General features: G+C 41.2%; 1 protein-coding gene across 3 annotated transcripts in view; it reads right to left on the bottom strand.

Annotated features, from left to right (window-relative positions):
- Positions 1-15,173, bottom strand: part of TBC1D19 (TBC1 domain family member 19) — a 222,241-nt gene that overhangs the window by 839 nt on the left and 206,229 nt on the right. For 2 of the 3 annotated variants that reach the window (XM_089657792.1, XM_089657791.1), the window contains one exon: positions 12,409-12,479. The exons of the other annotated variant lie outside the window; for it this stretch is intronic. In XM_089657792.1, coding sequence (XP_089513918.1) covers positions 12,409-12,479 — 71 coding nt within the window. The remainder of the gene's footprint in view (positions 1-12,408; positions 12,480-15,173) is intronic. 3 annotated transcript variants of the gene reach the window in all.

Raw genomic sequence — 15,173 nt, forward strand, 5'->3', positions numbered from 1 at the left:
CAGCATGCATGAAGGTTTATCTGCTTCTGTTCTACAGATATTGGATTAAGTTATAGCAATGCTAAAATCTTTGGGAAAAAAGCCAATTGCCTTTTCTTGTATTATCTTAGTTGTATTTCAAGAATAACTAAACCCAAGAACAGAAACTTGATATATTGCAGTTGACAAGTCCTGTGTGGTGGATACATTAGCATTTTTTTTTCAGGTGGAGGGTGTTTTCAACAAGTACTGCAAATATCTGGTGATAAATTGTAATGTTCTTGTCATTTTTAATGACAGTGATGTAAAATAAAAACATCTTTCTTTTGTAAGCTAATTTTACCAACACACCCTATAAAATGGAGAGGAAAAGTAGATACATTGAAGTCCAGTCTGGGTGGCAGCCATGGTTTCCATCAGAGATACAGTGGAGGGACAGAAAGTGAGCTATTGACAGGATTGCCAGGTAAAAATAAAGGTGAAAAGGGTCTGAACAAACAATGCAGCCACTACATCCAAGGACTGGGAAGCTACAATATATTTCTGTTTTTGTGTTTACCTGCCCTTTAAGGGTGATTTGGTCTCTGAATTTGGGAAGGATCAGCTAAGTTTAACTTTCAAAAGAAAAGTCAACATCTGCATCTTCAAGTCCAGTTGCTTCCATCTCTGAATGTACTAATCATGTAGAAATTATATATTTCTTCATATGTTCATTCTTCATCATGTGCTCCAGTGTTTTTCAACCTTCTATCAGGCAATGCACCCTCTAAAATTATGAACATGCCCGAGAATTAGAAACAGTCTCAAGGCACCTCATTCTAAATTGTGAAAAACTATTCTAATAGAATGCAGCAACACCCACACATGTAGGACACTCAATGTTAGAGGGGATTTATTTGTCCAAAGCAAATACACTTCTGCACACTGATACTGAATAGTAGTCCAATGTTTCTCTTCTCTCTCAGTTTTTCTCTATCACTTAGCTAATTTGACCCCATTACTTATAGAGAGGGACAAGGGAGAATCAAACAAGGATGCCGTGCAGGCAACTGACATCCTCCATATCAACTGATGGTGTCATTGGTTGTTAGGACACCATCAGTGGCTAGAAGGCTGTACTGGTGCACAATGAAAACTATGGCTTTGTGTAAGGGCTTGTTCACACTTGACTTTATTGCTAACTCTTGCCAAACGCCCCTATAGCGTTTGACAGGCGTTAGGCAGGCGTTTGGGAAGCATTTTAACACTCCTCAAATGCTCCCCAAACGCCCCATGCGTGGATTTAAGGTGGTTGATAGGCGTTTGCCCAGCGTTAAAACTGCACCACAAATGCCTATAATAAAGTTAAATGGTATTAACGCTCCGCAACCGCCTCGCAACCGCACCACAGACTTGAATGGGAGGCTTCAACTCCTCCTGACTCAACACGTGGTGTCAGTTTTGCCGTGACGCTAACGCTTCAGTGTGAACAGCACTGTGTGCTGCCATGTGCAGAATTTTCATACAGGTTTGAGAAGCGTTAAAAATGCTTCCCAAACGCCTGCTGTGTAAAGTCATGTTAAAAACGTGTGCTGATGTGCTGTGTTAAAATAGCTCAGGTCTGTGATAGGGTTAGATTAGAGACTGGGTCATATATGTGTGGGACTGGTTTGCAGTGCGATTTGTAAAAGAATCTATTGTGATTTTGTTCAGGTGCAATTCCAACGCAAATTGTTAAAGTGTATGACATTGGAAATTGCACCTGAACCGATCTGTGATTTTCTAAATCACACTGCGGCTGGCCCACACATATGTGAACAGTTCCATAGCAAAGGATTTTGGTTCACATGTCATGCAAATAGGATACAGTTCAAAACACATCCAATTCGCATATATGTGAACTAGGTCTAAGTGTACCTAAAGCCAAAAACTAGACTCTAAAATAGAGAGTGAAAGTAGTAAAACCCCCATTCGATTTTTGTTGCAGTTTGTGTCCCTGGTGGAGAGATTCATATTTGTCCTCGTGACCATCATCACAGTGAGAACAAAAAACTGATAATCCAAAATTTGACAATGGTCACTTAAACAGGAATATAAATATTCCAATAGGAGCACAAGTCACAACCATCTAGAAGGGAGTTTGGAGAAATATCTTCTTGCTTTCTTATTATTCTCTCCAGGACTAAAATTAAAGGGACTAAATCTCCAACGGGACAAAGATGGCAAACAAAATTGACAGGGGTTTAACTTTTAACCCTTCTTTAAGTCTAAAACAAACAAAAAAAAGTTTTGATTTTAGATACCTGATGTACTTGAATATATTTTAATTGCCTCTCAACACTTGAAAGGACTTAGTTATGTACAGTGGGGCAAAAAAGTATTTAGTCAGCCACCAATTGTGCAAGTTCTCCCACTTAAAAGATGAGAGAGGCCTGTAATTGGCATCATAGGTAGACCTCAACTATGAGAGACAAAATGAGAAAACAAATCCAGACAATTTGGCTGATTTGGAAAGAATTTATTTGCAAATTATGGTGGAAAATAAGTATTTGGTCACCTACAAACAAGCAAGATTTCTGGCTCTCACAGACCTGTACCTTCTTCTTTAAGAGGCTCCTCTGTCCTGCACTCATTACCTGTATCAATGGCACCTGTTTGAACTTGTTATCAGTATAAAAGACACCTGTCCACAACCTCAGTCACACTCCAAACTCCACAATGGTGAAGACCAAAGAGCTGTCGAAGGACACCAGAAACAAAATTGTAGACCTGCACCAGGCTGGGAAGACTGAATCTGCAATAGGCAAGCAGCTTGGTGTGAACAAATCAACTGTGGGGGCAATAATTAGAAAATGGAAGACATACAAGACCACTGATAATCTCCCTCGATCTGGGGCTCCACACAAGATCTCACCCTGTGGGGTCAAAATGATCACAAGAACGGTGAGCAAAAATCCCAGGACAACACGGGGGGACCTAGTGAACGACCTGCTGAGAGCTGCGACCAACATAACAAAGGCTACCATCAGTAACACACTATGCCGCCAGGACTCAGATCCTGCAGTGCCAGACGTGTCCCCCTGCTTAAGCCAGTACATGTCCGGGCCTGTCTGAAGTTTGATAGAGAGCATTTGGATGATCCAGAAGAGGATTGGGAGAATGTCATATGGTCAGATGAAACCAAAATAGAACTGTTTGGTAGAAACACAACTCGTCGTGTTTGGAGGAGAGAGAATGCTGAGTTGCATCCAAAGAACACCATACCTACTGTGAAGCATGGGGGTGGCAACATCATGCTTTGGGGCTGTTTCTCCACAAAGGGACCAGGACGACTGATCCATGTACAGGACAGAATGAATGGGGCCATGCATAGTGAGATTTTGAGTGCAAACCTCATTCCATCAGCAAGGGCATTGAAGATGAAACGTGGCTGGGTCTTCCAACATGACAATGATCTCAAACATACCGCACGGACAACCTAGGAGTGGCTTCGTAAGAGGCATTTCAAGGTCCTGGAGTGGTCTAGCCAGTCTCCAGATCTCAACCCCATAGAAAACCTTTGGAGGGAGTTGAAAGTCCGTGTTGCCCAGCGACAGCCCCAAAACATCACTGCTCTAGAGGAGATCTGCATGGAGGAATGGGCCAACATACCAGCAACAGTGTGTGCCAACCTTGTGAAGACTTACAGGAAACGTTTGACCTCTGTCATTGCCAACAAAGGATATATAACAAAGTATTGAGATGAACTTTTGATATTGACCAAATACTTAATTTACACCATAATTTGCAAATAAATTCTTTCCAAATCAGCCAATGTGATTGTCTGGATTTTTTTTCTCATTTTGTCTCTCATAGTTGAGGTCTACCTATGATGCCAATTACAGGCCTCTCTCATCTTTTTAAGTGGGAGAACTTGCACAATTGGTGGCTGACTAAATACTTTTTTGCCCCACTGTACGTTGTGCAGCACTCTACATTGTGACACCAACTTGTCTGCTCATACTTACTATAACTCATGGTGGTTACTTGTCAATACATAATAATCATTATGGGCAGTCTAATATTGTCATCTGACAACTTTGGTCAATGCACACCCATCGCTACGTTCCATGTGGCTGACACACCTGACTGCTTGTCCCATGATGCTCTCATATTCCTGTAAATGTCCTGTTTTGTAATGGACTCTGCAACACACAGGTATTTCAAAGCAGGCTCTTTCACCCTCAGAAGGAAGTCTTATGCTGGCCTTTAGACGTGCATCAGATACAGATGGTATCATGAGTGTTTAAGAGGTTTAAAATTTCAACTTGGGGCTAAAAATACAAGCACATTATGAATCCTTTGCCTACATCGTAAGCAATGTTCATCCAAGAGCTAATTCTCCAGTCTAGCAATGTGACTCATCAATGCATGCCTTACTAGAGTAACATGGTCTTTTAAAGGAAAAACTAGCTGTTTGTGATTTCTAGAAACATCTAAGTAACATCAAAAAAAAAAACACACACACACACACGAGTGGTAATTTAAATAGTTTTACATCTGTGTAAATGAAAGGTCTACTGATTAAGGGTTCATGTACACAGAAAGATTGCTTTGCAAATACACTGTAGCATACAACTCCCAGCATTTTTCCACACCTGGGGAGCCACACGTGGCAAGTATAGCTGGCCATACATGCATGTGTGTGTATGATGTGTTCGAATACAGAAATTCACCGCTCAGAAAATGTCATGCATTCACATGCATTCACGTGTATACACTCCTTTCGCGTTTACCCAAGTACAGCAACGTACAGCATTCAATTCTACAACAAGCTGTACGCCCCAAATTCTCCCCCCTGGGTGCGGATATTGTGTGGCTACAAGATTTTTATGCTAGAGCTAATTTGCACCTTAATTTGTCTCTATGCATGAGCCATAAGAAATGTGCATGTTATCGAATGCACCCTACAATGAAGGAACAATGGAAGATGTATTTGGAAATCTGACTGTAATGTGGCTCTGTGGTATGTGGCATGTGTTAATTGCTCTTACCTTTGGCTGTATAAATATAAATACAAGTCCCTTTAAAATGCTGTCAGTGCTGATATACTGTCACCTAAGCCATATTTTGTCAATACCATTACCACAGCACTTTTTGTTCTTCTGAGTCACACCTGTAACATTGTATAATTAACTGTTGATCCTTTATTTTTGCCTGTTCTTAAACAGACCAAGCTGTCCAGCAAAAGTTTCAGTTACAGAGGTTGGGACAAACCAACCTCGGATATCCTGCTGACTTTAGAAGATTAGACACTGGCAACAAAGCTGTAAGACAGCCCAGTATAAACCCTCTCGGTTTCATTATGCGTCAGTTTTCTAGCAAGTAATCATAGATGTGAATTATAAGAATAGAAGGGTGGAACCTCTATCCCTTAATGAATTCCAAGAAAGATTTTACAGACAAGTCAAAATCCTATATTCATAATTGTTCTTTAAAGTGTTACTAAACCCAGGACCCTGCATTCACTATATATGGTCTCCCACAGTACACAGAACATGAACATGCAATTATTTTAATAAATATAAACTGCTAAATACCGTTTCTCATCAGCAGTTAGTGTAGTTTTGTGACTTATATCAGTGTCCAGCTGAGCACTGGTTAAAGCTTGTAGGAGGAGTTTTAATTCTCCCCTGATTGGCCTATGAGACTGCAGGATCCCTGACCTTCTGTCTGGATAGCATTGATTATCCCTGTGCTGATCACATGCACTCTCCCAAGACAAAAAAAACTCTCTAGCAATACACACCAAACTGAGCATGTGCAGCTTTCCCCCAAGGCTCTGTTTTATCAGCAGATGGATTGGGGACAGTAGAAGGGGAGTATCAGAGAAGACAGGATGAAACATCCTTTTTACACAATGTGGAGGATTAACCCCTTAGGTTCCACAGTGAGTATAACAAGCATGCTTTACTGCATATACAGGCTCATTTTACTGTTGTGGGTTTAATAACACTTTTAGAACAAGGCAGAAAGTACACTGAGACCACCAAAAAGCTGTTCAACTGAGGGGTGGGCAACACAAAAAAAAATACGTGCCAACAAACCCAAAAACAACAACCAATAATATAGAAGGCTCAACAGAGCTCACGGGGCTACTTGAAAAAACTAACTGGCAAAACTGGCATCAGAATAGACCTGAACATCCACCTGGTAAAACTTAGCTAGCGTATGAGCAGAAGACTAGGTGGCAGTCTTGCAAATCTGTGACACAGATGCCTGATGCAGAAAATCCCATGAAGCATCAACTGATCTAGTAGAGTGCACTTTGACAGGAAAAAGGAGGAAGCTTATCCCTAGGCAGATAGGCTCGAATGGCGATCTGCCAAATCCACCTAGAGAGAGTAGAACGAGAGCCAGTTTGTCGCTTACAGGGACCCTCAAAAAGAAGAAAAAGAGAGTCAGTCAGCCTAAAGCATGCAGTAGCTGACATAAAATGCACAAACAGTACATATCACATGGGGACAGTAGAGTGAACACTTCAGATGTTTAAGAGCAGGATAGAAATGGGAGAAGAATGTCTGGATTAACGACTTCAGCTCCGGAAGGTTTTACACCCTTCATGACCAGGTCATTTTTTGGTATTTAGCACTGTGCTACATTAACTGGTAATTGTGCAGTCATACAACTTTGTACACAAACAAAATTTATATAATTTTTTTTTCACACAAATAGAGCTTTCTTTTGGTGGTTTTTGATCACCACTGGGTTTTTTATTTTTTATTACATAAACGAAAAAAGATTGAAAAGTTTGAAAAAAATATTTTTACTTTCTGCTATAAAACAGATTCAATAAAAAAAAAAAGTTTAGGCCAAAATGTATTCTGCTACAAGTCTTCGGTATAAAAAATTTCAGTAAGTGTATATTAATTGGTTTGCATGAAAGTTATAGTGTCTACAAACTATGGTATATATACTGGAATTGTTTTTTTATAACTTTTAATGGAGGCGATCAGGGACTTATAGTGGAACTGTGATAGTGCGGTGGGCAATCTGACACTAACTGGCACTGAGAACACCAGTGACACTAATACAGTGATAATACTAAACACTGTCACTGTACTAACGGCTGGGAAGGGGTTAACACCTCAGGTATTCAAGGGGTTAAGCTTGTGCCTAACAAGTGTTAATTTGTGTAATGTGTGCTGATTTTTACTAAAAATCTTTGTTTCTTCTCCCTGCTGTGCAGGGAGAAGAGACAGAGAGATCATTCCCTCTATAGAGAGCCCTATGTCGATTGTTAAAAGAAATACAGGATTAGTCCCACTGATAACTTCCTGGTATGGAACTTCCTTGCCTCGCACCATGGTTTCCAGGTATGATGGTAGACCTCACAAGAAGCAGATTTCCTAGCTTTGAGAAGTGTAGGGATGACAGAATCAAATAGATTCCTAACCTTTAGGACATGTATTGCAACAGCCAGGCCATTAAAGCTAGTGACTGAGAAGCAAGATAATAAACTGGTCTTTGTGTTTGGGCCTTTTAGCTCATCCCAATCCTTTATCTCAGAGTCTTCCAGGAGTCAGATAAAGTTAGAGTACCCCATCCACCCGGGCCATTTCAATGCAATGAGAATCACAGGAATGTTGTCCATCACAATCCTGTGAAGTAGGCAAGGAAGAAGATGCAGAGGAGGGAAGTTGGCTGAACTGATTCCACAGTGTCACTAGAGTACCCACTGCAAAGGCTAGAGAATACCTGGCCCTGAAGACAAACATGGGTGGTTGTTTTTTTAATTTAGAAGTTAGGAGGTTGTTGTCTGGAAATTACCACCTGCAAAAGAGGTTTTGAAACATCTCCAGGTGAAGAGATCACTCTTCAAAGTCTAGATGTTCCTGATTAAGAAAGTCTTCCTGAAAGATTTCCAATCTGGCCTTCAGCATGAGGTGAATGCATTGACCCAGGGAATATGCCTTCCTGCCCCACGCATACAACATGTTGATTTACAATGGTCTGGAGTGGAATTAGGTGATGTGACTGCCAGGGCTAGGACAAGGGGTGGCCAGGAGGCGCAACTGCCCTGGGCAACAATGGAGCAGAAAATGGACAAAGGGCAGTAAAACCATTTTATGGCATGCATTAACAGTGGGGCACTAGATGAACCTGGTCGCTAGTTGAACCTATTCCGGTACTGGTGAATGCCTGGAAGGAGGCCACTATCAAGTTCAGAACCCTCATGCAGAAGGTTGGTTGGCTACTGGACCAAAGAATCAGTACATAGAAGAAAGAATCAGCAACAAGAATGCAACACACTGAGATAAAAAGAATACTTTGAGAAAATGCTGTGCCTAGTGCAAAACATGGTAGAATAATTTTTTTTCTGCTGGCTTTTTAAATAAAAGAAAAATATTTTGCATTGTATAGTATTCCTGTTGCTGATACAATTAATTGCTTTGGTTGAGATGAGCACAGCCAGCACCTGAGATGTGATCATGGAGTGTGCAGCATGATCTGGACTGGAGCACCGTGTGAAATATTTTACAATAGGAGCAGAGAGTTTAGTTTTAACCATGGAAGCAAAACCTTGGACCAGTCAGTATTCATGAAAAGTCGTAGATACTGATAAATTTGTTCTAGCAGAGACTTCCCACCACTCAAACCTCTGCAGAGTTTGAACAGTCTGTTGGACGTTGACAGATAAAGCCTGAACTGACTTTTCCTGAAAGATAATGTAATGCAGGAAATGGATCCCAAAATTGGATTCTCTATGAGAGAAGTAAAGCAAACACAGGGTACAGCACTTTGCTGAATGCATGAGGCGCAGTGGACAGTCCAAAGAAAAGGGAAACAAACAGGTATCGTTGTGTGACCACAGCAAAATAGTGCTGATGCTCTAGAAAATAAGAATGTGAAGGTAGGCATCCTTGATGTCCACAGAGTCCAAAAAAATCCAGGATGAAGAGGAAGCAATGACCGACTTGTAGATTCAATGCAGAATTTTCATACCGGAAGAAAGAAACCTATAGATCTAGTATAATATTTAAATATATCCCGTGCCACCTAAATTATATGTGTATTTATAAATAAATCAATGTGTTACGAAATGTATTTATTACCCGATGATAAATCCTGTCCAAAGTGTGGCTGCAAACAATAAAGTGTTCCCATAATAAATGTGATAATCCAAAAAGTGTAATGTTGCACCTCCCTGTGAAAAAAACTCTTCACCAAATAAACAATAAATTGATATTAAATAATATGCAAACTTTTTCATTAAAAAAACAGAGATAAATATAATATAATGTGTACAGTTCATAAATTGTGCTTATTATTTATCATCCATCATAAATTGTGCTTATTTAATATCATCCATCATAAATTGTGCTTATTTTTGGTCTTCCGTGATGACCATGTACCACCTCCTGTGGTATTATAAACATGCACACTGTGTATCCACCACCTTTCAATCCTGTGCTCACCTCCACTTTTTGACCTGTCCTCTTCCAGGTCACAATTGCTTGTTTCCCTTTACTGGGGATCCTTTGATCACCTCCTCTCCTCCTTTTGGACTCCCCTCAGTTATGATTTTCCATCTGAAGGTCACTCAGTTGTACACTTTTATTCTTGGTGTTGGCCCTTTAAAAATGTGCTCCCCGTCTTGCGATATGCTCACACATAAAAGAGTCTCCCCATAGTGTAGTATATAAAATATAAGTGGTTTATTATGAGTAAAGTTGCACTCACATTGTAAAAAGCTGAACAGGCATAAACATAAACAGTGGGGCCACGGCTGCCGCATCACTTCCAGTTCCAGCTCTCCCAGCGCCCTGGTTCCGCCTACACACATATCATCATGGTCACATGACTTCCTCAGTAGTACATGGCTGGGCGTGCAGTATCTCTATATATTTTTGCACATTATATATAATCGCAGGGAGGCGCAACATTACACTTTTTGGATTATCATACAGATCTAGTGTGAAGGTAGGCATCCTCGAACCCCTCGTGTAGTGTACTGTTACTGTCTTGTCTCATGTTATGTGCCCCCTGCTACTGTACAGCGCTGAGCATACCCTTTTGCGCTATATAAATACTGTATAATAATAATAATAATAGTGTTATGAATGCCCCCATTTTGCCTTGGAAATGGTGAATAGGCCGGAGTAAAAGCCCTAAAAGCTGTCATTATCCAGAACCATGGCTATGACTACTACAGTAGTGTGCAGGTTGGCTAGTCTTTATGTGGAAGATGGCAGGTTGGAAAATATGATAATATGATATGGGGGGGGGAGGCAGAGATTAATTCTAGATGGTAGCCCCTGGATACCACGCTCTGAGCCCAAGAGTCAAAATGTCCTGGAACCATGTTGCTGCATAAGCCAACAAATATTACCAACTATTAGAAGGGGCATCCACTCGTTGTGAGAAGGACATATTCACAGGTTGAGAGGATTTGAATTGTCAAGGCTTATGACAGAATCGAATCCTGGACTTGGTCTTGAAGGCCTGAGAGAAATTAAAGGAACTCTTTTTAGTTTCTGAAATAGAGAGCTCCCAGGCTAACTTTCTTTTGCTAGGGCAAAACGGTGCTCTTCCCTTCAGTTATGTCCATTACAAAGTTATCTAGGGATGCTCCAAAGATACATTCCCCATCAAAGGGTGTGTGTGCAGTAAGCATTTATTGCACTGGTGCTCTTCAGACCAACATTTGACCCAAAAGACTCACTGCATTTGTAACGATAGGAGACCAATTCTAGATATTAGACAAATAAAATCTGCCAGGCCATCTACGCAGTACAGTAGGGCCACAGACATGAGCTTCAGTTGTTGGAAGATGGAATGATCCATTAGGAAACAGGATTTCTAGACATATCCTTGCACTCGACACTTAAGGTCTGACAGACAGACATGGCCACAATAGTCGGTTGTAGGGCCGGGCCCTAGAGGGAGAATAGGGCTTTGGAATGGACTTTTTAGGCATTAATCCACAAAATCTTTAAACACCAGGACCACAAGCACAGGGGTCATTTGATCCACAATCAGTTGCCATGGCCAATATCACCATCAGGGAGGAACCAGGCATTTTGCTAATTATTTCTTTAATAAGTAGGTGTCAGGGACTCACTATCAGTTGTCTGAATGGGAGGCAGAGTCTACAAGAAAGATTTGGTCTCTTCCTTGGGGATACCCAAAAGGGGTTTTTCAGGGACTGGCTTCTACCATTTGGGTGCAGCATGGCCCTGGACCTATAAAACACCTAGCTAATTCACACAGTAAGCCAAGTACCTGGACAGTACCTCAGCAGAGCTCAGTGCCCATAGGTCACATTACAGGCTATCCCCATCACTTCCACTCAGCAGGGTTCAGGCAAATAAATGGAATTACATCTCATAAAAGAAAAACTTCATACACTTTCCAAGGACACTAGCAAACAACTGTGGCATGATGAGAATGGGAGGGGCTATAGTAGGTTCACTTACAGCTTTGTTGCCAGTGTCCAATCTCCTGAAGGCAGCAGCATAACCCAGAGATTCAAAATATTTACCACCTGTGTTCCTTATTGAATGTTTAAGAAAAAAACTATTGCTTAAAATGTGTTGACCAAGCTTTGACTTTTAAGCTGAACTCTAGTAAAAAATAAAGACTGACTCTTGCAGTGGGGCTCCCTCTCATGTGATTTTAAAGCAGGAGTAGGAGTGTTGTCACACTATTACAGGAAGTGAAAAAATAGCAGATCAAATGACAGGATCAGAAGATAAAAAAAAAATGTTACACCACTGGGAAAAACAAAAACCTTTCTGTTAATGCCATTGACAGACCGCATATCTTTTTTGCCTTAGTTGATTTTAAGTAGTTTGCGCAATGGACTTCTAATGCACACACTGCTTTAATACAGGCTATGAAGTGGGACTGAGTTACAGTTCTGATTACAGAAGTGGTTCCACAGCTTTCTATCTCACAAAAAAGATAATAAAGGTAAATGTAATTAACTTTGTATTTATACTAAATATTTTATTTTTCAGATATGAACGGTCATAAGGCCTGGAATAGAAGAGTTACAAAGCTGGTAACAGACAGAGTGAGTAAAAACCTCACATTGCTTTCTGAAGCTAGTTTTAATGAGCACCACACAAACTGCAATTTCAGTAATGCCATCTGCAAAACATCTTGGTCTGGACATATCCATGGTGAACTCAACGTACTTGACCTCATTAGTGCAGACAGTATTAATTAAATGGCATGTAAGCTAAAGAGCGGAGGAAAATATCCTGGTGCTATGCATTCTATACCACTTGTCAACAGGTGTAAACGATTGCATTTTATTAGAACTTCATTTCATTTTGTAGCCAGACTAAAAATCTAGGCAGGGAGGCATGCATTACTTGAGAGGAACACGGGGATCTCAAATGACTGCACTTGGCAATGTGTCAGGAACTATTTCCATCTCTAAAGAGTGTAACTTATCCTTACTTCAGCAGCAGCCAGTGATGTCACCTCCATCAGGTTCATTGCTCGGAAAGCAAACACAGCAGCTGCCAGCACTGCAAGAGAATGTGGAACATTTCAACTGCTGACCTACTAATTATCATTAGAAATAATTCATCATTTCTGCTCTGAGCTGTGAAATACATGTATCCATACAATACTACAGATGTCCGCAGCCAGCAGAATGAACATCCTGTGCATCTGAATAAATAGAGCATAGTGATGGCTCACACCAGTTGTAGAAATACGGGTCTCAAATGTCACAGGCTGACTGAGGACTCTGTGAAGACCAAGAGAGTTGTCGTTCAATAGTAAAACTATGTGCAATATCAAGATAAGGAATAAATGACATACTTACCATGGTTGGTGTTCACAACAGATCAGCTGGTAGTGAAAATCCTACTTCATCCTCTCAGCTGCTGCCATTTAGTCAAATTACTAATTCAAGAGGAATGCTTGAGTGACAATCCCGAACTCTCGTTACATTACGGAAGAAAACCAGAGGGTGAGGTTGTCTCTTCTACCTTCTACTGTTAAAAACAACCACTATTAGGCTACGTTCACACTAGTGTTGTGTGCAGGCGGCAGAAAGGCGTTTGGGAAGCGTTTTTACTGCTTCCCAAATGCCTCTGCCAATTCTGCACATTACAGCACATGGTGCTGTTCTAACGGGAGCGTTTGCGTCGCGGCAAAATGCCTCTGGTTGAGTCAGGAGGCGTTGAAGCCTCCTATTCTAGTCTATGGTGTTGCTCCGCAAACGCCCGGCTGGCGTTTGCGACATGGTTGCGGGGTGTTTGCGGGGCATTTGCGGAGCAGTAACACCATTCAAACTGCATTATAGATGTTTGTGGGGCGTATTTAACGCTCGGCAAACGCCTAGCAACCGCTGCTAAACCACGCATGCGGCATTTGCTGAGCGTTAAAAAACGCTCCGCAAACGCCGTACCAACGCTTGTCAAATGCTATAGGGGCGTTTGGCAAGCGTTGGTAAAACAGTCAAGTGTGAACGAGCCCTTAGGCTCCATGCACACGGGACGTTTTGATAACGCTGGTAACGTTAGCTCTGTAAAGTCACGTTAATAACAGCTTTTCAGCTTTTTTGTAGCGTTTTTCTAACCCCAAAAATTTTTTTCCTGGTAAAAAAAGTCCATGTTTGCAGCATTTTACCACGTTTTTCAGCGTTAGAGTGTTTTTACAGCTAAAAAACTCCTCTAGAAACCCACTAGTCCTGGGTATTTTTTCCAGCCAAAAAACATTGATTACAGTCTATGTGTGCATGGACACATAGGATAACATGCTGGGGGGTTTACTGGCTGTAGAAAAAAACTGTCAAAAGCCAAAAACAGCCGCTGTAAAAACGTCCAGTGTGCATGAGGACTTAGCAATAATCTGTTGTGACACTGTAAACCACCCCATAGTGAATCTTCAGTGTTTGGTGGAATTCTCTTTAATTGGTATAGCATTAAAGCATACTTAAACCGAAGGCTACGTTCACAGTGATCTGCTGCAAAAACGCATAAGCATTTTTACAGCGCTATTGCCATTTTCTGAGCGTCTTTTAAAGGACGCGTGACTTAACTGCACCAAAAAAGCTTCTCAGAGGCGTTTTTGAGGCGCTTTTCAGGTGTTTTCCATTGATTTCAATGGGAAGAGGTGTTTTTGGGGCATCTTTTTTTAGCTCACCAAACATGCCCGAATTTTTACACCGCACCGCAAGTGCAACGCCTCAGTGTGAAAACATACATAGATATACATTTACATACATAGGGAAGCATTTTTCTTGAGCTTTTCAGGTGCTTTTTGTAACACAAAAATGCTTCAAAAACTTGTCAGTGTGAAAGTAGCCTAAGAGCTAGATCAAGACTGTAATTTAGATGGGTGCCTGGATTCGTTTTTTGGGTATCTTTTCTCTCTCTCTTTTACTTGTTGATCCTGCCAGTAACACACTTCCTGTTCTAGGGTTATAACCCTCAGCCACTTTATTGTATCTATGTTGGAGCAGTGTTGTCCCACCGAGACAGAAAGTGTGTTAGGACACACCACTCTTTTTCATAACCCCATACCTTGAGTGAAGGTGTTCTGTAGTCCACATAAATATCTGGGAGCAATATTAGCAGGCAGAGAGCACAGGGAGTCATAGGAATGATACATTTCTGGCAGGATCAATAGGTATATTTTGTACTTATCGAACTTTCAGTGGTTTATTCAATAGGCCAAAAGGGAGCAAATAAGAATAAGGGTTTACATACACTTTAAAGCGGATTTTTACTCCCCCCCTTCATATTTAAAAAGAAAAAGCTGCTTACCTGGTGGTGAGTTCAGCACATTTCAGATACTGACCCATCCAGCGGATCCGGCGTTGTCCAGTTGAGATCCTCTTCTCTTCTGGCAGTGCTCGGTCCCGCACAGCCATGTTTTCCTGTGAAGTCATCATTAGGCTTCCGGCTGTTTCAGGTTTATCTGGCATGCCTACCAAAGATGAGTCAATAGGCCTGCCCCCTCCTCCTTTCCTGAATAAAAGGCTATGCCTCCTGGGATATGTGATGCACAAAGGGAGGACGGTGAACATCATTTGCCTAGGTCAGTGATGGCAAACCTTTTAGAGACAGAGTGCAACGATCTGCAACCCAAACCCACTTATTTATTGCAAAGTGCCAACACTGCAATTAAATACTGAGGTTTTAGTGTAGAAAAAACAACCCACTGACCACCAGCACAAGGGGCAGGGGTGTATTTACAACAAGGCAAAC

The sequence above is a fragment of the Staurois parvus genome, unplaced genomic scaffold, assembly GCF_062004578.1.
Source record: "Staurois parvus isolate SC_StPar_1 unplaced genomic scaffold, SC_StPar_1.0 ptg001028l, whole genome shotgun sequence".
Taxonomy (NCBI): domain Eukaryota; kingdom Metazoa; phylum Chordata; class Amphibia; order Anura; family Ranidae; genus Staurois; species Staurois parvus.